The following is a 25,723-nucleotide window of genomic DNA, read 5'->3' on the forward strand; positions in this document are numbered from 1 at the left end:
ATTTGAGTTAAGAACTGAAAAAACCACGTGGGAGGCAGGGAAAGTGCAACATTTGAACTTTCAGTTAACTGTTGGCCAGTGAAAAGGGTGCCTGTCTGCTTCCTCACTCCTCCCAGCGTTTACAGAGTGGATTGGGAGACAGTCTTCAGACTGCCTGGTACTGTACTGCCTGGACTGTATTTTCCCTGCCTTCCCTGAACTTTTCTTGACCTAAGAAAAAAAGAAACAAAATATGCCCCTCTAGTGGTCGAAGGCAGAATAGCAGCTTTCCATTAGTTTCTATGGACGGAAAAGAGCAGATACGGATCAGATGGTTTTCAATGCATTCTTATGGGAAATGCAGATTTGACCTTAGAACTTTTTGACTTGAGAACCGCCTTCCAATACGGATTAAGTTCTCAAGTCAAGACCCCACTGTATATTCTATTTCAATTATGATAAAAATTTTTTTACATAGTTATGAGTTTGACAATGCAGATGTTGTATTTTTGTAACTGTCCTAGCTATAACAGCCATCTACACAACAAGAATGATGATATCTACCACTGATTAAAGACTACCTTCTTCAGTTTTGGGATACACACAACTTCATCTCATGGTGTGTGGGCACTGCACATACCAAAATTTAAAAAAGAGATCTTTAATCAGCGCAATCTGCTGTTGTTGATATAATTTTTCCTTATGCAGGTGAAACTGCAGAACAAGATTGTGGCCAATGCAAATAAAAAGTTAAATTAGATAAATACATCACCCTTTTGTTCCAATCTCTTTAACCACCTTTGTCTCTCCAACAAACCATTGGCCAAAATCCTGCTGCACAGTTAAACCTGTGGAAAGCAAATGACATTAACTTGCAGTGATTTCTCACTGGTGATTAATAAATCCTCACTTAGATTTTAAGGCACTTGTCCATCCAGTGGATTGATTCCAAGTGAGCAACCATGAATTGCCAGCAAGAAGCCATTGCAAATCATGCCTTTTGCGTTCTGCAGGAATAACTGAACAAAAGGATTTTGGCCAGTATCAAGTAAGATATGGATTTTTCCTTTTTGTTTTTAATCTAGTATTCTACATAAACATAGCATGACAAAACCATTTTTAAAATAATTACAAGTATTCCAGTCTAATTTACAATGTAAATTAAGGTCTAAATCTAATGGTTACTTTGAAGCAAAGTAAATTTGGTGAATGAATGGGACTTGATGAATCCCATTATTTCAAGCCCCCTTGGTTCAGGGAACAACTGTAGATAGGCCTAACAATTAGATTTAGCCCCCAAATAATTACAAGTTGCTCCCAAATTCTAATCTTTTGTAACAATCATTCAGAACATAATTAATATTCTTGAAAGAAAGGAGCTGGTAATACCTTATTAATAAACAGAAGATTATTTGCAACTGAATATTCATAATAGTTACTTCTACCACTACTAGAAACACTTTCTCTTTTTGTAGTCTTATTTCTAGATTTCCTGTTCTAAGTTCAATATTCTCCTCTTTTCTGATCTGTTACTTACCAGAAGTGGTGGTCTATTCCCACTAAAACTTTTTTCCTACTTTGTACATGAAGCCTTCAATTACTGCCTGATGAAGCAGACAGAAATCCTATTAGTAAGAAAGACAATTGCAAAATGCAGTGCCCAGCCCTAGCTGTACAAAAATAATTAGCCTGAAGTTGACAAATATGTAATGAAGTTGCACACTGAATATATGCAAGACATTTGATGCAAATTAGTCTTCTAGTTCCAAACACCAGGGGAAAATACCATAATATATACACACATATATATATACTGTACATATAATAATATAAAAATACAGTATGTTCATGCACATATAGCTTCTGTAAACCTAACACAAACCAATACAATGTGATCTTGCAGGATTCTCAAAGTGATTCAACTGTCTGCTGGAACATAAGAGCTACATTTGCAATGGAATGGCATGTTAAAAGGAGACATGGGGTTTCCAATCCAAGTTTCTCCTGCAGTCTTAATGTGTGAGGGCAGGAAGCTGCTTAGATTTGCCCCTTCAAGTTCCTTGCACAGCTGTTTTCATTCTATTTTTCTTCACCTGTGCTCAAAAAAATAACACCTCTAACCACCAGAGAAACTTCCCTACCTCATCCCCAAATTGTACTGGCAAAATCAGATCTGCCAGAATATCAAGTAGGGGTTTTTGTTTTGTTTTGTTTTTTGTTAGCCTAAAAATACCACTGTGTCTGTTCTACAATCTATTTAGGACTTCAGGACAATTATAGTAAAGAGTATGGATTCTTCCAAATTTCTGTACATCAAATGTCTGTTTCCAGTGACATAAATGGCTTAGATAGCTCGTGGAGCTGGGCACCTGGCTGTGGAGACACCATTTGGGAGTTTGATTCCCTGCTGTGTCTCCTGGGAGAAGAGCCAGCCCGTATTGCCTTAGGCAAGCTACAGAATCCCAGGACACTGCCAGAAATGGAACCCAACACAACAAAAAGAGCCACATGTACAATCTTAGCATCTCCAGCCTGGGCTTCATGTTTCCACTTTTTTTTTCCTACTTAAGAACTCTGAACATGCAATGTTTTTAACAAACTGTTGTGTTGTCCTGAGGTTTTTTTTTCATCATTAAAAACACTGCCTTCTTTTAATTTTTAGTATATCAATGTTTTTTAAAAGGCAATTAAGGAAATTAAGAATTTACAACTGTTTACCTTCCAGCTAGGAGAAGCAAGTACTGTACACATTTCAATATGCAAAACTGAGTATGAAAGTCTGAAATGCTTGTTCGGCAGCAACAAGCCATCATGATTTAGAAGTCAGAGATAAAAATGTTTTACAAACATGAAAGGTATTCTACTTGAAGGATTAAGCAACATAAACCTTTTAATTTTTACTACAAATAAGTGATCAACCTATTTAGCACTTTATCTTTTCAGATACAGAAGCAGTGCTGCCCTCTAGTGGACAGTAAACAGGATGGTAGTGTTACCTATTTTGATTCACTTAAATAAATAGTCTGCACGCATACACACAATGAAGAATTCTCCCACTACTTCCATTTAACAGATATTCAGGTTTAAGAGATTCAAAAGGAATAAAGTTCTGTAAAGATTACAATTTAATACTTAGCAGACAATACATTTTAGACATAATCACAATATTATGTGTACAGAAGCCTTCACACTTCCTGTCTAATAATGAAATATGTTGAAAAATATTTTGTCACAACATTGGTCATGATCATCAACATCTCCATCAAATGATATTAAGTTAGTTCTTTATTTTCAATGCTTCAGTTTCCCCCTACTTATGGGGAAGAAGTTCACAGCACTCTCTTAAGGGGTAATGACAAAAATGTCCTGGTACTTTATTAATTAAAGGAAGAGAAGAAGGCCATGGGTTTTAAACTGGATGGTCATTAGCTATCTGGGGAAAATGTTTGAAGGTCACTATTGACTTCAGAAGTCAAGTATAAGGAAGGTAAGAATAATTAATGCTATATTCAGGTAATTTTAAAGCTGAAGGGCATGAAGAGAATGTTCTCATTTCTTTGTGCATGTATTTGGGCTTGAAGCACTGATCAATCAATTCAGAAACTATGGGAGAAAACACTTAAGGTTTGGAACAAGTCTGAGTAGGAAAAAAAATGTGGCTACTAGTAAGCTATTAACTCATTCTAGATTGGAAAACCAGAACCTTTTAAAAGATTATTATTATAACTTTAAAATAACTAGATGAACTTAGCTAGTTATGCACTAATTAATTAATTAGTTAGTTAGTTGGTTAATGGTGCTTGCTATTACAAGCTGTTATGTGCTAACTCATTTCTGCCCTCCCAGCCCCAAGAAAGCTTAACAAGGAAACTTGTTGATTAACAGTGATCACTATTGGTTGTTGTCGGTTGCTGTCGGTTTTTCGGGCTCTTTGGCCGTGTTCTGAAGGCAAGACATGATGAACAGTGCTCACTATTCATATGGTGCAATGACTAAGAGTTTAATTCCTTATTCACTGCAGGGGATGTTTTCAAGTAGAAGAGGATGGTTGGAGAGCACTGGGCTTGTTAGAAACTGGATATGGGAGTAACTGAACTTGGGACCTCTAGCTGTTGTGTGTGTTTCAAACACTGGGCCTTGCATGATCTCTACAAATCAAACACTGGGCCTTGCACTGATCTCTACAGATCAAGTGTTGGCAAGAAGAGAATGCAGTTATTCAGTGTTTCAGAAAAATGTTCTGCTTATGCTCAGAGACATTTACAATACATTTGATTAATGGTTCTTTATCCCTGATTCACCAAGTGATCTTTACAAGCATTCACTGTGGCATTTCAGTAGTGCCGTAGATCAGCATATCCTAATTTCAATGAAAACATAATTCCTTATTTATCTTTTCCAATCCAAATAAACAATCCATAATACTTAAAAAGAGAATGAACAGCATATATGTTAAGGAAGAAGACTAAAAAGAAGATGCAGATCAGTAACAAAAATTTAATAGAAAAGTTGTTGGAACTCTTGCTTTAGAGATGCCTTCCCCAATTTAGCAATTTCCTGCTTCACTTTTCGTTTCTCTTCCAATGTCCCATGAAAGGATTTCCTTCAAGATATTACAAGTTCCTGGCTTCTAGAGCATCAGGCACATGTTTTGCGCAGATCCAGACTGAGGGCCACATCTGGGTTTTTGAAATAAACCTGCCTCTAGGCACTCATGGCTGAACAGGAGTGTTCCTTTCATTCCAAAAAAGTAGGGTTTCAACTGATTTTTATTTTACATTTTGATGCCAACCTTGACATCAGGTCATTCTCCATACCATCCCAGTGTATAACTTCTGTAAGCATACTTTGGACTGCAACTTTTAAGCTGCAGGTCATGTACAAACATTTTCAGAAATTGGGATCCCAAGAACATCCAGCTGTTTCTGTGATGCGGAATTCATACACCAGAAGACAAAACAAAGCAGACAGAATAATTTGAAATATTTACCAATAACACAATTAACATAAAAAAGAAAAAAAGGATTATGTAATCTTATTTATCTCATTTCTGTGAAGGAAAACCATTTCATATCTGTTTCAAAAGGAACTGTTAGAAAGCAGAGTTCAAGTGTGGATTCCAAGGGTGATGTGCAGGATACAGTAATGGACTCGGACTCTGGAGAACAGGGTTTCTTCACTCAGCATGGAAACTCACTGGGGGAGTGGAACTGGTAAAACCACTCCTTATATATTTCACTTATCTTGAAAGCCCTGCTGTATTAGGGTTGCTATAAGTCGGCTCTGACTTGACAACATAAAATATATACACACAGAGTTCAAGTACCAAACATATACAAATTCCAAACATAGAACTGGGCTTACTAAATCTATACAATCTGAATGAATTATACATCTCACCAAAGTCAAGACTCACTTTTACATTGCTAGATGAGAAACATTAAATAATTTTCTGCTTTATAGTGTGTATGTGTGACAGTAGAAAATAGATACCTATATTCTTCACTTACTCCATAACATAGCATGAAGTGTGGATTACAATTATAAATGTGCATGATTCCCAAACATACACTGGAAATTAGATTTCTACTTTAAAAAGTAGCAGAAAATTATTTGTTTGGAATGTCAGTCGACTTTATTTTGTACTATTATGTTTAACAATTCACATTCTTTTCTACAAGGAAATATCACCAAATTTCAAACCCTTCCATAGCTGATATTTACAACACACTAGACTCAGAACAGGTTTACAACTTATTTGGCCAATGAGACAAGGCAGGAGGACACCACTCTAATTTCTCTGATTTAAAATATATGTACAGTGGTGCCTCGCTTTACGATTGCCCCACATTACGACGAATCCACTTTACGGCGATCTTTTTGCGATCACAATTGCGATCGCAAAACAATGGTCTAAATGGGGGAATTTTGCTTTGTGATGATTGGTTCCCTGCTTCAGGAACCAATTCTTTGCAAAATGATGATTTTTAAACAGCTGATCGGTGGTTTCAAAATGGCCGCTGGGTAACTAAAATGGCTCCCCGCTGTGTTTAGGGATGGATTCCTCGCTATACAGGCAGCAAAAATGGCCGCCGTATGGAGGATCTTCGCTGGACAGTGAGTTTTAAGTCCATAGGAATGCATTTGAAAGGTTTTCAATGCATTTCAATGGGCTTTTTATTTTTGCTTTACGATGTTTTCGCTTAACGGCGATTTTCCTGGAACGGATTATCACCGTTAAGTGAGGCACCACTGTATAACAGTTGGGGGGAGTTGGTAGATCATATGATTTGGAAGAACCTAGTTCTTTGTTTCTCCCATACTGCCTCTATGATTTAAATAAGCTCCTTTGACAACTCTCACTTATTCCTTCATAACAGTTCACTGGGTTGTCAAGCCTTACAAACCATAGAGAAACCAGAAGCCATTTGGAAATCTTTTACATTTTAAATTAATAGTAAAGAAGATGCTTTCCCATAAATTTGTATTACAACACTGTAAGAGATGTGCAATGTGCGTAGGCTCAAACTGGCATGCCTTTATAGTGAAATTACCCTGGAATAATAACTGGAAGGAAACAATTGCAGACCTAGCTGTAGCCCCTTTGAAGGGAGTGTTTCTAAATATTAAAGAAATGCTCTTGAAATACCCCACAGATAGCCAGCTCTTACACTGCTCCTATAAAGCAGTGACCCAAGTTCTATTAATTATGTCAGCCAGCACAATGTATTTGGCATAAATCTCAGCAATGAATTGCCACAAGTGAAGAATTTAGCAATGAATCTCAGCAATGAATTGCCACAGGTGAAGAATTTAGCATTCACTGTTGTGTTGTGAGTTGCACAACTAAGCATGTAAGAGTAAATGTCTACACTAATTTCCTCACTTGAGGCAACTCACCACCAAGATTTACTGGCATAAAAAAGCAATAGGACCACTGATTCTCAATCAATGGTATATGTACCACCAGTGGTATATAGAAGTAGTCTAGAATTCACTCTCCCTCAGTTCTCACGTCCTTATGTATGTGTGATGCTCCATCTTCTATTAATCCTACCTCCTACAGATTATCCACTCAGACCTCTTGAAAACTATTAATAACCGTGGACCCTTAGCATTTCACCTGATCCCCTGTTCTCCTTGCCCATACAGTTAATGATAAATAAAGTAAGAAATCATTGTAAAATGTTTAATTATCCTTATTGGGAAAATTGGGGTTTTGTTCCAACACAATGGGGCTGACGTGAGTTCTGTGACAGAGCAACTGGTGGAATATAAGATACCAGAAGTTGAAAGTAACTGCTATAACACTCTTTAAGCAATCTGAAAAGAATGGTAAAATTTTATTTCATGACCCTGTATTAGTATACACCTTAAATATCATTGACTTGCAGCAGTGCCCAAATCATGGCAGAAGAGGCTATAGCAAATGAGTCGGAGGAGATCCATAAATGCAACCAGCACAATTCATGTCCTAATACTGGTTGCTACCTAATGCAAGAAACATAAAAACTGCTATCTGCTAAAAAACAAACAAACATGATCTTAAGTGAACACCCACATCCATGAGACTGACAAGGATCCAAAGCAGTAAAAACAAGACACAAATAACAAAGACAGCTAGGATTATTCCTTGATAGCTAAAGTCACAGTGTTTGTGGAATGTGCCAATCAAGCCAGGTATCTTGGGATCAGTTTCAATTGCTATAGCACAATGATGTGGATAAGACACCTAAATCAGCCATCTCTACCAGATTTAAAGCTGATTATTCCCATCTTGGCTCACAAGATCTCGTAGAGGTGGATTGCTAGAGCAGGCCTAGGTTGAGGATGGTACCTGCCACTCTAAAAGGGACAGTGGTGCACCCTCTGATGGAACCCAGAGATACTTAAAAATTACCTTCCCAGCACAAATGTCTTTTAGGGGCATGGTGCTTGAGTATGTTGTGTCTGGGAAGAATGAAACATACTTAGAAGAAACAGCTTACCTGGATCTATTTCAAACTGGTTGCGCACCAGAGTTTATTAATGAAATGTCCTTCTTTGTCCTGACTGATAACCTACTCCATGGGATAGACAGGTAGAGTGCTGCCCACTGATCCTCCTGGATCTCTCAAAGAATTTTGACACCACTGATCATAAGGTAATGTCCCCTTGACATTTTTAGTCCAGTCGTGTCCAACTCTAGGGGGCAGTGCTCATCCCGTAGAGCCAGCGCTTATCCAAAGACTGTTTCCATGGTCATGTGGTCAGCGCGACTAGGAAACACTGTTTTAACCTCCCACCAAGGTGGTACCTATTTATCTACTCCCATTTGCATACTTTCGAACTGCTAGGTTGGCGAGGCGCTGGGACAAAGCAACGGGAGCTCACTCCGTCGCATGGATTCAATCTTACGACTTCTGGTCTTCTGACCCTGCAGCACAGGCTTCTGTGGTTTAGCCCACAGTGCCACCACTTCCCTCCTGATTATACTATCCCATTAAACTGGCTCCATCGGATGGGAAAAGAAGACACTGTGTTGCAATGACTGCATTCCTGTGTTGGGCTGGCTCGAGAGGGTAGGATTAAAGCAGTGGTTCTTGAACTGGGGTCCCCAGATGTTCTTGGACTGCAGTTCCAAGAAGCCTTCAGCACTTGCTGTGCTGGCCAGGATTTCTGGGAGTTGCAGTCCACAAACATCTGGGGACCAAAGTTTGAGAACCACTGGATGAAAGGACCAGTTTAGCTACATGACTATTAATCTGTGAGATACTGCAAGGTTCCATTCTGTTTCCAATACTGTTTATTATGTTTACTGCTAGGTGTAGTAATCAGAAGTTGCAGAGTCAGATGGTACCAGTTTGCCGATGAAACTTGGTTCTATTTCTCCTTCACATTAAGTCAGCTGAGGCTGTGCATACGCTGGATAAGTAGCTGTAATGGACTAGATGAGGACTAGTAAATTGAAGCTGCATCCTGACAAGATGGAGCCCACCACTATGGATTGGCATTCCCCACTCCAAGAATTGGGTAATAAGCTACTTGCCTAGGAAGGCCCTATCTATCTATCATTTAGGTTCTGTATGTGTCTATGCGTGTGTGTGTATCATTACACACACACACACACACACACACACACTGTGTGTGTGTGTGTGTGTGTGCGCGCGCGCCTGAACACTGAGATCTGTTGGGGGGCTCCTATATTTCCCAGCATTGAGAACAACCTACTAATGTGGTTGATCAAGTCCTCCGCTGAGGTGTCCTAGTTCAGGAATGCATGATTGCTGCCAATATTGGTTTCATTTCAGTGTCGAGTAAAAATGTGGCTCTTCACCAAAGTCTTTGGGGCTTAAGGATCTGGCCTGAATAAGTTATAAAGTTTAGCTCTGAATAAACAATCTTCACTGGTTTTAAACTTTTAATTATTTTATAGGCTTTAGTCTATTTAAAACTGACCAGAATCCTATTGGTGTTAATTTATTTTACCATGGCTAATTGCAGCTAACTGAAAAGGTACCAGGTTGTGTATTAGTCACATGTCTGGTCCTGCACCCGGTTGCACAAGATGTGCCCTGGCACCTTGTCAATTAGTTACCGCAAGTTATCCAAACCTGCTGTGAATGTCTAAAAGGTTCCAGGCTGTGTTTCATAAGTTTTAAACACTTTTAAATTGCATTAAATTGCTTTCTTTCTTTGTAACCTTCCCCAAGATCTTTTGATATAGTGCAGGAAAGCATATTCAAAAATCATGATAATAAGCATATAAACGGAATGGTGGCAATCCAGGACCCTTTCTGGTAATTTTTCAATATGGGACAGAATGAATGAAAAGAGTTCTAGACTGCCAGTCAATAAAATGCTGTGGCTGGATTCCTACTCCTTAACACACTTCATAAAAAGTTGCATAGTTGCAGTCGTGTCCAATGAGCTAAGCCATTACAAACAGTTCAAGTAGTTTTCAGGAACTGCAATTTAAGGAAATTTGCAATTCAGAAGGGAATGCATGTTCAGACATGGAAACAAGTAAGAAAGAAAAAAGGAAGGTAGGAAGACCTGATATAAACTTTATTTTTCTGGCCATTCACAAGTGAAGCCTAAAATATGAATCTATTCATCCATAGGATTGCTATATTGCTCAAGGAAAACATGTATTTTGATTACCTGTGAATGTTATCTTCACCAGAAGGAACTACACCAAGGTTTGCTACTCCTACCACCTTCTGCAATATTATAGGGCGAGCAGAGTTCTGCGGAGCAACAGTAATGGTAGCAGAGGTTTCATTCATACCTGTTAACCTTCCTGAAATAATAAAACAAAAACTGTGTATTCATCAAATGACTCATTTAAAAAACCTTACTGTAATGTTTTGTTAACCCCCTTAATAGAAGTTCGAAATTAGTTTTTAAAGAGTTTCTGTATATTTCGTAGGCCCACAATATGAATACATCCTCAATTAAGAGCTATTTGTAAACTACACATTTATGAGGGTAATGGGTATTTATTCTGAATAAAATACCAAAACCCAACAGCCTACCCAACAATAGAATGAATATGAATATATAGATATAGATCACACACATACCATAGTTGCAAATTCATGAACAGCATCCAATTATAATATTTATACAATTTAACATCAATTGAATAATTGGAATAAAATAATCTAAGCATATTTGTCACTATTAAATGTGTTTAGTCGTTTAGTCGTGTCCGACTCTTCGTGACCCCACTATTAAATACCTACAGCTTTTTCATTTAATATTATCAGTCTTTTGTATTAAATTGCCTTTCTAAACACTAGTGATTGACAATTATCTAATATCAACTTGCTCTCTACCTCCAACAGTTTACCACCATTCAGCATTTTGACTGAGAATATGTTTAATGGATTATGTGGGGCTTTCCCACAGAACGCAGTAACTATATATATATCTAAAGAATGCTGAAAGAATGTTACACGTAAGACAAAGAGGTATCATGCAGGGTCAACACTTCATATCTCAATATGCATTTGATGAAGTAGGCTCTTGCCATAATAAGTTAATGTGCCAGTGGACTTTACTGTGCAGACAGGCAAGGAATTGAGACACATATGGCCCTTGCCTCTTGGGATCAGATGTACGAACAAGCAAATCCAATTCCTACCTATAGGGCCATTCAGATGTGCCCTACAAAGACAGGTAATAAACATTAATATCTAGCAAAAGAAGCAAAACATGTTTCTCCCTAAGATTATTATGCTGCTTAACCTTTTTTAGTATTTTTAAATAAATGTTGTAGTAGATATGTTAAAGAAAATGCACTATAATTTATTTGTTTAAAATCTGTTTTACTGAAAAAAAACCCACATACACCATGATTACAGCTTGGAACAGTACATTCTGTTGCAGATTATTTAAAATTTACATTAAGAGATTGTTTTGAAAAAAGTACACAAGCAGCCTAAGGCTGCTTTTAAGCTAAGAACAGGACTGACATAACACTGTTGAGAGATGTGTGTACTCATTAAGGATTTAAACCTTCTCCATTAAGCTCTATTGAAGAGCAAATGCTGAATAAATGAATGCAACTATGTTTATGTTAAAAGCCTGTTTCCCCGCAGCGTGTAATTAAAGGAAATGTTGTACAAAGCCAGTACTTTTGTCAAGCTCCTGTAAATGGAAAGATGGATAGCACTCAGAGAAGTGAATGCATTGCTTCATATTTAACCTTAACACTCTTGTCATTAATGGTTTGTCTAACTTATTCTATAAAGACAAGGTACTGCTCCATTGAAGTAAAATTTAAAAAATCAACTAAACCATGCTTTTCAGAACAGAAGATTCATTATCGTTGACTAATGTATTGGCATAAAGCAAAGTAACATCCTATCAAGTAGGGCACACATTCAATCTGCCTTACCACCCCCCTTTTATTTTTAACTCATGCTGTTTTATTGTTATAGGCAATTTGTACCACTCAGCATGACAGTGTAAACTGAATCAAGATTAATTTACATGCAAAAGAACACTTAGCATGGTAAGCAAATGTATTGTCTCAATTGCTGAGGTGGAAAGGAACCTGAAAAGAAAAAAAAAGTGCTCTAATTAAGGGGCATCAAATATGATTGCTTGTGGTAGTTAAGGGCCAGAAAATAGGGAATGTCTGACCATTTAAAGAATTAGCACCTTCCTTGTTAGAAGAACAAAAAATGTTCGAAGCATAAATCTTGATAAAATCAAATAAACATTTGGTTGGCTGATTTCTTTTCAAAAACATGGCTTTTTCCAATTGAGATCCACTAGGTGAAAATAAATGTGCCAACTTAAATTACCAAAATTTTATCTTTTGAAAACATCTAGAAGAGAGGATTATTGTTTGAGAAATAATTACATGTCTAGGAAGCTTAATACTGGAAAAACTAGTGGCCACTTATAAAAGCATGTGCAGTTTTAATGTAGTGCCCCTTATGGGTACAAAATCATAAAGGTGGAAGATACAAAGCTTTTGCAGCAAACCCATCAAAGAATCTTGCAGTATTTTAAAGAGTAACAAGTTTTATTTGGCACAAAGTTTCCTGGTCTTGGCTACAGTCCACAAAAGCTCGTGCCAAACAAAACTTTTGACCTTTCAGGTGCCACAAATCTCTTTGTTGCTTTTGCTGCAACAGACTACAAACTAAGACAGTTACTCCTCTGGAAATTTACAGAAAGCTTTTGGAATTTTTATTACTACAAAAGTTGAAAAAGACATAGACATGTTTCTCAACAATGTTAGATCCTTTGCTTCTTAAACAGTCTTGCTGCCATTAACTTCAAGGGAATCAAAATAAGAAAACAATAGTGCATTATTGTGTTTTAATAGTGGCAGAAATGGTGGAGACATTGATGGGAGATTTATATCAATAAGCATTGCTCAGTAATTTAAAGCCTGGAAACAAAAACAAGAGAAAAGATGGAGGTAAATGCTGCCAGGTATGCTGGGTCAAAACACCAAAATCAGAAAAACCACCGTTAGTGTTTTTAGTTGGCTAAGGCAGATTGCACACCAAATACTCTGAAAGAGGTTTCTTCAGCTTAGAATAGAGAATCTAGTGAAACAGTATGATAAAGCTTAGTGTATCATGCACCACAAGCACGTAAATGCAGCTCCCCATCATCTACTGCTGCTTAGAAAACTTAAATAAGCATGAATATTCAGAAGCTCATTTCCCTACTGCTTTTCTTCAACCCAATCAGAGGAAACCTACAAGTTCTCATAAGGGGAAAGAGTGAGAGGGAGAGAGGGAGGGAGTGGTGGTGGTGATGTAAAAATTGTACAGGTTTTTATTATTAATTTTAAGAAATCTATATATGCTTTATATCAGTTCCAAATAACTAAAAAAGTTATATTTCTATGTTTGGGAATCTACAGTTCCTTACCAAAGTTTACAAAATAAAATTTAAAAACAAGCATTTTTAGATATGAAGGTTTCAGTCATTTCACAAAAGAACATCTGGATAATCCCAGTTAAAAAATACAAACAACTGAAGAATTCTGAAACACATGGAGGATCTCATATTATATCTGAGATCATCAGGAAGAGCACAAATTTTATCTGATCCACTTTTTTGCAGTAAAGGTTTCAGTGGTGAAACTTGGAAGAAATTCATTAGACTTAGATGTTTAGGCTAAAATCCTATATATATGTAGGATATACACAAGGAGTAAGTTGTGCTGAAGTCAGTGGGGCTTACTGATGAGTAGACATGTGCAGAATTGCTCTACAAGCCAACTGTTTAGTAACACTATTTAAGAATTCTCTGTAAGCTCTTCTTTAATCTTGTTTAGAAAATACATAAAGCTGAGAATTGAGACTTCTATTATCACAAACCTTCCAAAACACCTGAAACATTTAACTAAGAAGATGCTAAAGAAAAAAGGCTTTTAAACCTGTGGTAAATTTGCCAGCATCAGTCCTGCATCACAGAATGAATTCAGGAAGACAGAAAGAGCAATACTGAAATGTCAAGAGACCTTCATGGATTTACAAATACTTCATATAAACAAATTTTCAAATAGCTTTATTCAGAGTAGCCTTTCTGCTCTATTAAACATAGCAAACAGCTGCCAGATTTATTCAGACAAATAATCAACAACCACAGAAGTAAAATGGCAGAAGAAAAAGGAATTTTGGCAACAACTCCACAGAGGACCACAGCTATTCTCAAAGTGCACTTCTTCTATGCACTCATGGTTCTGAATGGCCAGTCAGGGGAGAAAAAGCTCTCAGTCACAGCTAAGCATACAAACTCAATCAAAATACCAACCAAGCAAGCACACAACAAGAATGGGCGAGGGAAAGAAAGAGTGCAATATCCAGTTTTACTTAAAATTGCACTATAAGATGACAGTTTAAGCAATGATGGAACAAATCACAAGATATGACAAGGCCACACTCACTCACCTTGATTTGCTGAGCACATGTAAAGCAGACTTTAGCCAGCAAAGAGTAAGAACAGCAAATAGTTAAAAAAATAATTGGCTTTGCTGTTTTATTGCATAGATGAGTTACATTAAAATAATGAAAAAGAAATATCTGCAAAGACAAATACATTCTTTATTTCAAGCCAGAAAAAGCACAAAGAGAAGATATAAACAGTTTTTATTAAATGCATACAGCTTTACTTCTGTATTTCTTTTTTATTTTTTAAAAAAATTCCAGAACATGCAGACTGAAGAAAGTCATGGATATAAAAGCCTGCATCAGAATACTGAATGAAATCTATTTTTCTCATGTAGAAAGTATGGAAGTGAAATAAACCAAAGCCCACACTATTGTTTGACTTCTCTAAATACAGCATCAAATGAAGCTTATCACTAAAGTACTGGTACTGCAAAAGGGTGTTTCACATATAGTTGGTGCTACTTAGGCCATGTAAAGTCTACAAGAAGAGACTTCTGTATTTTTAAAAGCATGACATTAAAATTAAGTGAGCAAACTAAATACCCATACAAAAACATTCTTTTCAAACAGGAAGCTGAGGAGTTTAATACTAAATGGTAGTGTCAGGCCCATAATGCTAATTAATTTTAATGCAGTTGGGACAAAGTACACTAGCTATATACAAGCAAAAGCTTTAAAATGAGGACTAAAATGCAAAGCAAAGTATTAGTATGGCTGAATTATTTCTTAGAGTGGCTTTGGCCAATATTCTAGCCATTAGGACTAATATGAAATGCATTAGTGCCATCACTGAAGGAAAGTTTAACTCTAAGGGGCAAGTACCGGTTATAGCCTAATTATTCCCCCCAATACATTAATCAGTTGTCAAGTACCAGTAAAATGTACACTCTGGTCTGGTTGCAGAATCATTTGGAGGTTTCATAAATTCTGAAGCTATGAATTCTAAAGCAGAAAAATGAGAGGCAGAGCAGAGTTCTTTCTCCCTTGTTCCTCCTCTCTCCCATGCCTACTCATACCAACTTCATTATGAACATGCTCACTTGTTTTATTCATTTATTTATTTAAAAGTTCCCTGTTATGTCTGAACTGGGGAATGGTGATTAACATCCTGGCCAAGTTTTTTCAGTCCAGATGTAATGAGGAACTGTGGATTAATTCAATCTAATAAATTTGTGCTGAAGACAGCACAATAGGTGTAGGGAAGGGTGAAGGAGGAGTATTCATTTCTTATGCTCATTCATTCTCTACAGATACACAAATGATAATCTGTATATGGTCTGTGTGCTATTTCTGGAAGTATTCTCTTTAGTGATGCTAACACAAGATCAGAAAAAGATGTGTACATTTTTAAATAAAAGATTATTCATACTTTTTGCAAAAATACTGTAAAGAACAAAACACACATCTGCTTTAAACATATTTTCTCACCTCGTTCCTTCTTGAAGTCATTTTCTGACATAGTTACTGGTAATAACAATTCTCCAACAGGGGGCTGAACATTAACACTGAACTGATCGCTCTTTGTACTGCAAAACCAAACACAAATAAATTGCAAGTAAGAGGTGTGTAAATGGTTTAGTAGAACAAACATTTGCTTTATGAATAAAATATTAATTAATTTATTCCTTCAGATCAGTCAGACAAGAAGATTCAAAACACCAAAATAATGACTGAAGCAGTAACAGCCATAGCAAAAGGGATGTGCTACAGTTTACTCTTCAGCAGCAGCAGTGTAGGTGGGTGGGTGAGTGGCTGTTCTTTCTTTTAACCTCTGGTCAGATCATTTGTCCACTGTTTCCACCATCTCAACAAATCTATTTAGCAAGTTACTATTATTATTTTACACACCACTGACTGAGTCATGGACACAGATTTAAAAGCCAGGGCAAGTACAGCTACACCTACTGGCAATCTGTATCCAAACCAATCAACGTAATGCAATGATATGAGGTTTTCTTCCCTCATCAGTTAAAGGAGGGCTGTGATAGTGAAAATAGATGAGAAATTAATGTTAGATAAGAAGAGAAACTAGCATTAATATTAAGGTGCATGTAACTCTTTATATGCACTGAGGAAGTGGAAAATTCTGACCTAATCTCATAATACATTACTCAAAAAGCCATAACACTTCTTTTTTCTTTTCTTTTTCTTTTCTTTCTTTCTTTTTTCTTTTGGCTGAACCAACCTCACACAACTACCCCTTTGGAAATTACTTTCATTTAGTAGCATCAATCACCTATAAAATAAAGCTAAAAGATTCAATACAGTGGACATTTATGACTCAGTAGCATTTAATATAATGATAATTGCATCCCATCAAGTCAATTCTGAGTTCTGGCAACTCTTTGCAGATTTTCTAGGTACAGAGTACTAAGAAGTACTCTAATTTTGATATTTTATTACTACAAGAGACGTGGTCCCAAAGGGAACTAATATTACATGGTTTTCCGACTCACACCCTTAAAGCAGCTCCCGGTGGGAAAGGTGGCCCGTTAAAAGGTGGCATGGCCATCCTTACAACAACGAAGCTGCAGATATCAGTTGTAAACCTGCAGCCCACCTGTAACCTAGCACTGGTGGCCATTTTGAATTGTACTATACAGCCCTTGTTGCTTATCAATGTCTATATGCCCCCGCAGCCTGCTTGTACCCAGTCCAAAGACCACTGGGCAAAACTAACAGAATATATTGATAGTCTAGTTTTATTATATCCAACAGCTTCTTTAATGGAGTACTAAGAAGTGGTTTATCATTTCCTCCTTCTGGAGGTACCCCGGGACTGTGCAGCTTGCCCATAACCACACAGGCTGGCTCATCTGAAACACACAGTGGGGATCTGAACTACGATAACAACTACAACGACTACTATTAAACTGCCCATCTCGCTGCAAGGCCCCTCTGGGTGGTTTACAATATAAAACACTAACACATGTGCGCACGCAGACACACAAATCAGACATAATGGTTATACAAAAATCAAAATCAGAAATCGAAATTGGAATAGACCATCACTAATAGCCCAAACAACAACGTCATAAATATAAATACCATTAATTTAACAGGCAAGGTGGCAGAGCAAAAATAAATGTTGAGAACTACCAACTTCTGGCTCAGCAGTCAGATACTTAACCACAGAGCTATCCAGCCAGCTAGTGTTTAACATAGGTCATCTCTAAGCAAAATGACTAGCTCTACCCTCCATTATGAAAAACACACGTCTACAACTAGGGATAGGACTTTTTGTATCTTAAGAACATCCACTCCCATAATTTGGAGAGACCTCCACCCAGGCCAAATTATGGGAACAAGGGCCTTCAAATCAGCAGATGTTGTTCCAGCACTGTCACACAGGAAGAAAAGTGTTGTACTACAATGAGGGAGTTGTGAAGATTCTCTATGACTCACAAAGGTGCATGAATTCTGACTGAAAATTTACTGTCAAAAGGAATTATTGAAGTCCTTAAGATACAAAACGTCCATTTCTATTTATGACCACTACAACAAGCCCTGTAAACTGCTGTGTCTATGATAGCAAGCATGATAGAAAGAAAGCAGAGATGGGAGGGAGAAGAAAAAAGACAGAGTGGCCATAGGGAAATACCCAAATTGCAAACTAGAGAAAGAATAATAGAATCACTGAATAATAGAGGTGGAAGAGACCCCAAGGGTCAATAAGTCCAACCCCATACCAATGCAGAAAAAGGTATGAACAAGAAATAGGAACAACAGGGGAAATCAGAAAGGAGTGGGAGAATGCCCAAAACGCAAGGTAGAGAGGAGACGAGGGACGAGAAGGGAGAAGACAGAAAAAGTTGGAGTGGAGTGTTCACCAAGCAGTCTAGAGGAAAGTGGTATAAAGGAGGGCAAGGAAAGTCTAAGGGGGTTATTCTGCAAGTAAACAAAAAGAGGAGGCAGGATGGAGAAATGGAAGGCAACAGAGGTTTCATTTATACGGCATGAAAATTCTCTAGGAACCAAACCCCTATTTTAACAATAAGCCTAGCAGAGAAGCAGGACTCCACTCAAAATGACTTACTTTCGCTCCATAAAACTCACCTCTCCATAAGACGCACCAAATTTTTAGGAGAAGAAAACAGGAAAAAAAATCTGTTTTCTTCTCCTACAAATTGGTGAGCCTTATGGAGAGGTCCGTCTTATGGAACACAACCTAGGACCATTTGGAGGCTCACCCAGCCCCCCCGAAGGCCATAGGGGGCAAAATCACCACCTTCTGGGGCTCTTTTGAGGCTTGGAAAGCTTCAGAAGAGCCCCAGAAGGTGGCAATTTCGCCCCCTCTAGCCTGGTGGGGGGGCAGGGTGAGCCTCCAAAGGGTCCTAGAGTGTGTTCCAGACCCTTTAGAGACTCACCCTGCCCCCCCCCCGGGTCAGAGGGGCCAAAACTGCCACCTTCTGGGGCTCTTTTGAGGCTTGGAAAGCTTCAGAAGAGCCCCAGAAGGTGGCAATTTCGCCCCCTCTAGCCGGGGGGGGCAGGGTGAGCCTCCAAAAGGTCCTAGAGTGTGTTCCAGGACCCTTTAGAGACTCACCCTGCCCCCCCGGGGTCAGAGGGGCCAAAATTGCCACCTTCTGGGGCTCTTTTGAGGCTTGGGAAGTTTCAGAAGAGCCCCAGAAAATGGCAATTTTGCACCCCTGGACCCGTGGGGAGGGGAAGCATGGCAAGGGTCCAAGGGAGCCTTCCAGACCCTTGCCACACTCCCCCCACAGGGCCAGCGCGGGCGAAATAGCGACCTTCCAGGACCTTTTGAGAAACTTTCAAGCCTCTCAAAAGGTCCTGGGAGCTGGCGATTTTGCCCCCCCTGGACCCGTGGGGGGTGGAGGAAGCATGGCAAGGGTCCAAGGGAGCCTTCCAGACCCCTGCCACACTTCCCCCACCCACCACCCACGGGGCCAGCGCGGGCAAAATAGCGACTTTCCAGGACCTTTTGAGAAGCTTTCAAGCCTCTCAAAAGGTCCTGGGAGCTGGCGATTTTGCCCCCCTGGACCCGTGGGGGGTGGTGGAGGAAGCATGGCAAGGGTCCAAGGGACCCTTCCAGACCCTTGCCACACTCCCCTCACCCACCCCCCACGGGGCCAGCGCGGGCAAAATAGCGACCTTCCAGGACCTTTTGAGAAGCTTTCAAGCCTCTCAAAAGGTCCTGGGAGCTGGCGATTTTGCCCCCCCTGGACCCGTGGGGGGGTGGAGAAAGCATGGCAAGGGTCCAAGGGAGCCTTCCAGACCCTTGCCACACTCCCCTCACCCCCCCACGGGGCCAATGCGGGCAAAATAGCGACCTTCCAGGACCTTTTGAGAAGCTTTCAAGCCTCTCAAAAGGTCCTGGAAGGTCGCTATTTCGCCCGCGCTGGCCCCGTGGGGGGGGCGGGGGAGCATCTCAAGGGTGCTGGAAGGCTCCCTCGGACCCTTGCGACGCTCCCCCCCACGGGGCCAATGAGGGCGAAGTCACCACCTTCGCACCATAAGACTTTCTACCCCCCCCTTTGGAGAGAAAAAAAGTGCGTCTTATGGTGCAAAAAATACGGTACTTTACAACCACTGTCAGGAAATTAGTTAGGTTTTAAGTGCAGAAGTCTGCTGTATCACCTCTTCCTCTACATATGTTCTCTGTGCTCTCAGTTTACTGTTATTCATGCCCACTGCCAACCCAGTAAGAAGTATCCCTAAGTTTGTTTTAACCTCCCCCTAAATCCCCCTTTAGGGTTCCATGCTCAATCAAAATCTGTGCCTCATTCTAAATCCCTAGTTGACATTATGCCTACACTAGACCTTTGAACCCCTTCATGGATTGCTGTCTTGTCGTGGCGAAGGGGCTTGAGTAACCCAGAGAAGCTATGGGCTATGCCGTGCAGGGACACCCAAGACGGACAGGACATAGTGAAGAGTTCCGACTAAACGCAATCCACCTGGAGTAGGAAATGGCAATGCCACTCCAGTATCTTTGCCAAGAATGCCCCCTGATCAGAAACAAAAGGCTAAAAGATATGACACTGGAAGATGGGCCCCTGAGGTCGAAGGCGTCCAACATGCTACTGAGGAAGAGCGCAGGACAAGTACAAGTAGCTCCAGAGATAATGAAGTGGTTGGCCAAAGCCGAAAGGACGCTCAGCTGTGGACGTGCCTGGAAGTGAAAGGAAAGTCCGATGCTGCAAAGAAAAATACTGCATAGGAACCTGGAATGTAAGATCTATGAACCTCAGGAAGCTGGAGGTGGGTCTAACAGGCGATGGCAAGAATAAACATCGACATCCTGGGCATCAGTGAACTAAAATGGACAGGAATGGACGAATTCCGCACAGATGATTATCATATCTACTATTGTGGGCAAGAATCCCGTAGAAGGAATGGAGTAGCCTTCATAGTCAACAAGAGTGGGAAAAGCTGTAATGGGATACAATCTAAAAAATCATAGAATGATGCCAATATGAATCCAAGGCAGACCTTTCAACATCACAATAATCCAAGTTTATGCACCAACCACCATTGATGAGGAGACTGAAATTGAACAATTTTATGAAGATTTACAACACCTTCTAGAACTGACACAAAAGAAAGACATTCTTCTCATTCTAGGGGACTGGAATGCTAAAGTAGGGAGCCAAGAGATAAAAGGAACAACAGGGAAGTTTGGCCTTGGAGTTCAGAACGAAGCAGGGCAAAGGCTAATAAAGTTTTGTCAAGAGAACAAGCTGGTCATCACAAACACTCTTTTTCAACAACATAAGAGGCGACTCTATACATGGAAATCGCCAGATGGGCAATATCGAAATCAGATTGATTATATTCTCTGCAGCCAAAGATGGAGGAGCTCTATACAGTCAGCAAAAACAAGACCTGGAGCTGCCTGTGGCTCTCATCATCAGCTTCCTGTAGCAAAATTCAAGCTTAAACTGAAGAGAGTAGGAAAAACCACTGGGCCAGTCTAGGTATAACCTAAATCAAATCCCTTATGAATAAACAGTGGAAGTAAAGAAGAGATTTAAGGAACTCAATCTGGTGGACAGAGTGCCTGAAGAACTTTGGATAGAGGCTCGTAACATTGTACAGGAGGCAGCAACAAAAACCATCCCAAAGAAAAGGAAATGCAAGAAAGCAAAGTGGCTGTCCAACGAGGCCTTAGAAATAGCAGAGAGGAGAAGGGAAACAAAATGCGAGGGAGATAGGGAAAACTACAGAAAATGGAATGCAGGCTTCCAAAGAATAGCAAGGAGAGACAAGAGGGCCTTCTTAAATGAACAATGCAAAGAAATAGAGGAAAATAATAGAAAAGGAAAAACCAGAGATCTGTTCAGGAAAATTGGAGATATTAGAGGAACATTTTGTGGAAAGATGAACATGATAAAGGACAAAAATGGGAGGGACCTCACAGAAGCAGAAGACATCAAGAAGAGGTGGCAAGAATACACAGAGGAATTGTATCAGAAAGATTTGGATATCCCGGACAACCTAGACAATGTAGTTGCTGACCTTGGGCCAGACATCCTAGAAAGTGAAGTCAAGTGGGCCTTAGAAAGCCTGGCTAACAACAAGGCCAGTGGAGGTGATGACATTCCAGTTGAACTATTTAAAATCTTAAAAGATGATGCTATTAAGGTGCTACATTCAATATGCCAGCAAGTTTGGAAAACTCAACAGTGGCCAGAGGACTGGAAAAGATCAGTCTACATCCCAATCCCAAAGAAGGGCAGTGCCAAAGAATGCTCCAACTACCGTACAATTGCACTCATTTCCCACACTAGCAAGGTTATGCTCAAAATCCTACAAGGTAGGCTTCAGCAGTATGTGGACCGAGAACTTCCAGAAGTACAAGCTGGATTCCGAAGGGGCAGAGGAACTAGAGACCAAATTGCAAACATGCGCTGGATTATAGAGAAAGCCAGAGAGTTCCAGAAAAACATCTACTTCTGCTTCATTGACCATGCAAAAGCCTTTGACTGTGTGGACCACAGCAAACTATGGCAAGTCCTTAAAGAAATGGGAGTGCCTGACCACCTTGTCTATCTCCTGAGAAACCTATATGTGGGACAGGAAGCAACAGCTAGAACTGGATATGGAACAACTGATTGGTTCAAAATTGTGAAAGGAGTATGACAAGGCTGTATATTGTCCCGCGGCTTATTTAACTTATATGCAGAATACATCATGCGGAAGGCTGGACTGGAGGAATCCCAAACCGTAATTAAGATTGCCGGTTAAAATATCAACAACCTCCGATATGCAGATGATACCACTCTGCTGGCAGAAAGTGAGGAGGAATTAAAGAACCTTGTAATGAGGGTGAAAGAGGAGAGTGCAAAAAATGGCCTGAAACTCAACATAAAAAAACTAAGATCATGGCCACTGGTCCCATCACCTCCTGGGAAATTGAAGGGGAAGATACGGAGGCAGTGACAGATTTTACTTTCTTGGGCTCCATGATCACTGCAGATGGAGACAGCAGCCACAAAATTAAAGGACACCTGCTTCTTGGGAGGAAAGCAATGACAAACCTTGACATCATCTTAAAAAGCAGAGACATCACCTTGCCAACAAAAGTCCGAATAGCCAAAGCTATGTTTTTTCCTGTCGTGATATATGGAAGTGAGAGCTGGACCACAAAGAAAGCAGACAGCTGAAGAATTGATGCCTTTGAATTGTGGTGCTGGAGGAGGCTCTTGAGAGTCCCCTGGACAGCAAAGAGAACAAACCTATCAATTCTAAAGGAAATCAACCCTGAGTGCTCACTGGAAGGACAGATCCTGAAGCTGAGGCTCCAGTATTTTGGCCATCTCATGAGAAGAGAAGACCTTGATGTTAGGAAAGTGTGACGGCAAGAGGAGAAGGGGATGACAGAGGATGAGATGGCTGGACAGTGTCATCGAAGCAACCAAGATGCATTTGACACAACTACGGGAAGCAGTGAAAGATAGGAGGGCCTGGCGTGCTGTGGTCGATGGGGTCACGAAGAGTCGGACACGACTAAACGACGACGAGACCTTTGAAAGCCTATCTGCCTATCTAACTACATGGAAAATAGCTGTGTGAAAATGAGGAGACCGTCTATAACCAAATTGTGCATCAGGAAAATAATTAAATGCTGACTGAAAATTTACTATCAAATTATGCTCTTTTTTGCAATCCTGAAATCTGGTAAATAAAATCAATATTATTTATAAAGTAAATAAAATTTTATTAAGACTTGTTATATATGTATTATGTTACAGCTGCTCATCCTGTTTCTTCAGGCAAACATTCTTTTTGTATTGACTTGCTTTTCTGGAATTCTAGATGGCTGTGATGGGTTTTCCTCTACCCTGTATTGATTTAAATTCCAGAAACAAAATACTGAAGAAAGCACTATATCCTATCAACAATTTAATATTAAAAAGGGTTATTTCTGATAGCTGTTAGGAATGTTGTAGGTCCTTGGATATCTCAGATGCAAATACAAGATATGGATAAACCTTGAGGTGTTTTAGTCTGTTTTGAGGCACTCTGCTAATTAAAGCATAATGATCTTCTCTAAGGAAGCATATAGTCAAGAGAGGAATGAATTATGAAAACCCATCTATCTTCGCTATGTTTTTATAGAGGAACTGAGAAATTGTTTTAAAATATTCAGGATGCTAAACAGGGTTCAAAGGTTGAATGGATAGCCATTATCATTTGGCATACAGGAGATGGAAATGGGAAAAAGCTAGAGCTCTAGATAATGAACTATATATATAATTTTTAAGACTAATTGTGCATGTTTTGTGCTTTCCCACAACAGAGGTTAGGCACTTAAAATGTCAGTACACTTGGCAAACAGATGAGGACCAATAAAAATGCATTTCAAGTACTGGACACCTACATTTTAGTGAAGTAGAAAAGTCTTACAACTTGTACTACTTATAATAATGAAAAAATCCTGACTGCAAGGAAACCCTAGTTATCTCACTTAAATATCCTGATACAATATTTTCTAACAGAAAAATAAATTGATTAATCCACAGTATTTAAATTAATCTCACATGTTTCTTACTAATTTTAATTTTTTAAACTTTTTAAAGCTTAGAAGCCTGACATTAGATTCGTTGACAGATACACAGCATATAACAATGTTAACACAAGCCTGTACTGTATTATTAAGAGTGATTACATGAGAGTCAGACTATCAAAAACTAAAATTGAAACTAAACAAAGGTACCTACAATCTAACTGCTTAAACAATCTTTAGTCTCAGGCTTTCTATCTGAGTTCCTCCAAAGTGATCTATGATTTTTCCCTATGTATCTTAAGTGGGTACTTTATAAAATCAAGCCTGAACTCTTTCTAGAAGCAAAAATGATGAAACTGAAATTGTTGTACTGTGGGCACATCATAAGAGAAGCATCACTGAAAAATACAATAATGCCAGGAAAAGTTGAAGGCAACAGGAAAAGAGGAAGACCAACTATGAATTGATTGTATGGACCTATATCTATTATCCATAGGATGTGGTTAAACCACAGAACCCTCTGTGCTGCAAGGTCAGAAGACCTGCAGTTGTAAGATCGATTCCATGCGATGGACTGAGCCCCCGTTGCTTGTCCCAGCTCCCGCCAACCTAGCGGTTTGAAAGCATGTAAAATGCAAAAATTCAAGTAGATAAATAGGTACCATCACGTTGGGAAGGTAACAACGTTCCGTGTCTAATCACGCTGGCCACGTGACCACGGAAGATTGTCTTCGGACAAAAACGCTAGCTCTATAGGTTGGAAATGGAGATGAGCACCACTCCCCTCTAGAGTTGGTCACGACTGGACAAATTGTTAAGGGGAACCTTTACCTTTTATCTATCCATGGAAACGATAGCTCCCAAGAAGGGAAATTCTAACTAATCAATCTGGTGTCCATTGTTGTTATGTGCTGTCAAGTGCTGTCAAGTGGCCAGTGACTTATGTCAACCCTATGAATGAGCAATCTCCAAAATGCCCCATCCTCCAGCCCTACTCGGCACTTGCAAACTCAAGTCTGCTGTTTCCTTTAGGAAGTCAATCCGTTTTGTATTTGCTCTTCCTCCTTTCCTGCTGTCTTCAACCTTTACCAGCATTATTATCTTTTTCAAAGAATCCTGTCTTCTCAGGACAACCTCATTTTCAACGTTTTTGCCTCCAGACATAGTTCTGGCTTGATTTGATTTAGGCTTGATTTGATCTAGGACCTACATGTTTATATTTCTACCAGTCTTGAGTATCTGCAAAGCTCACCTCCAGCATTACATTTCAAACCAATCAATTTTTTTCCCTGTAAGCTTTCTTTACTGTTTGGTTTTTGCACACATAAATTGGTGACTAGAAATACAAGAGTGTGGATGATTTTGGTCT

At 39.4% G+C, this 25,723-nt stretch overlaps 1 protein-coding gene across 2 annotated transcripts in view; it reads right to left on the bottom strand.

The window, feature by feature from the left end:
* The window catches only part of AP3B1 (adaptor related protein complex 3 subunit beta 1), a 196,901-nt gene that overhangs the window by 10,097 nt on the left and 161,081 nt on the right, over positions 1-25,723 (bottom strand). The window contains exons 25-26 of one of the 2 annotated variants that reach the window (XM_020804063.3): positions 15,816-15,913; positions 10,123-10,261 (exon numbers count right to left, since the gene is read on the bottom strand). In XM_020804063.3, coding sequence (XP_020659722.2) covers positions 10,123-10,261; positions 15,816-15,913 — 237 coding nt within the window. The remainder of the gene's footprint in view (positions 1-10,122; positions 10,262-15,815; positions 15,914-25,723) is intronic. The other variant, XM_072992677.2, reaches the window with a different exon arrangement.

The sequence above is a fragment of the Pogona vitticeps genome, chromosome 2 (assembly GCF_051106095.1).
Source record: "Pogona vitticeps strain Pit_001003342236 chromosome 2, PviZW2.1, whole genome shotgun sequence".
NCBI classification, from domain to species: domain Eukaryota; kingdom Metazoa; phylum Chordata; class Lepidosauria; order Squamata; family Agamidae; genus Pogona; species Pogona vitticeps.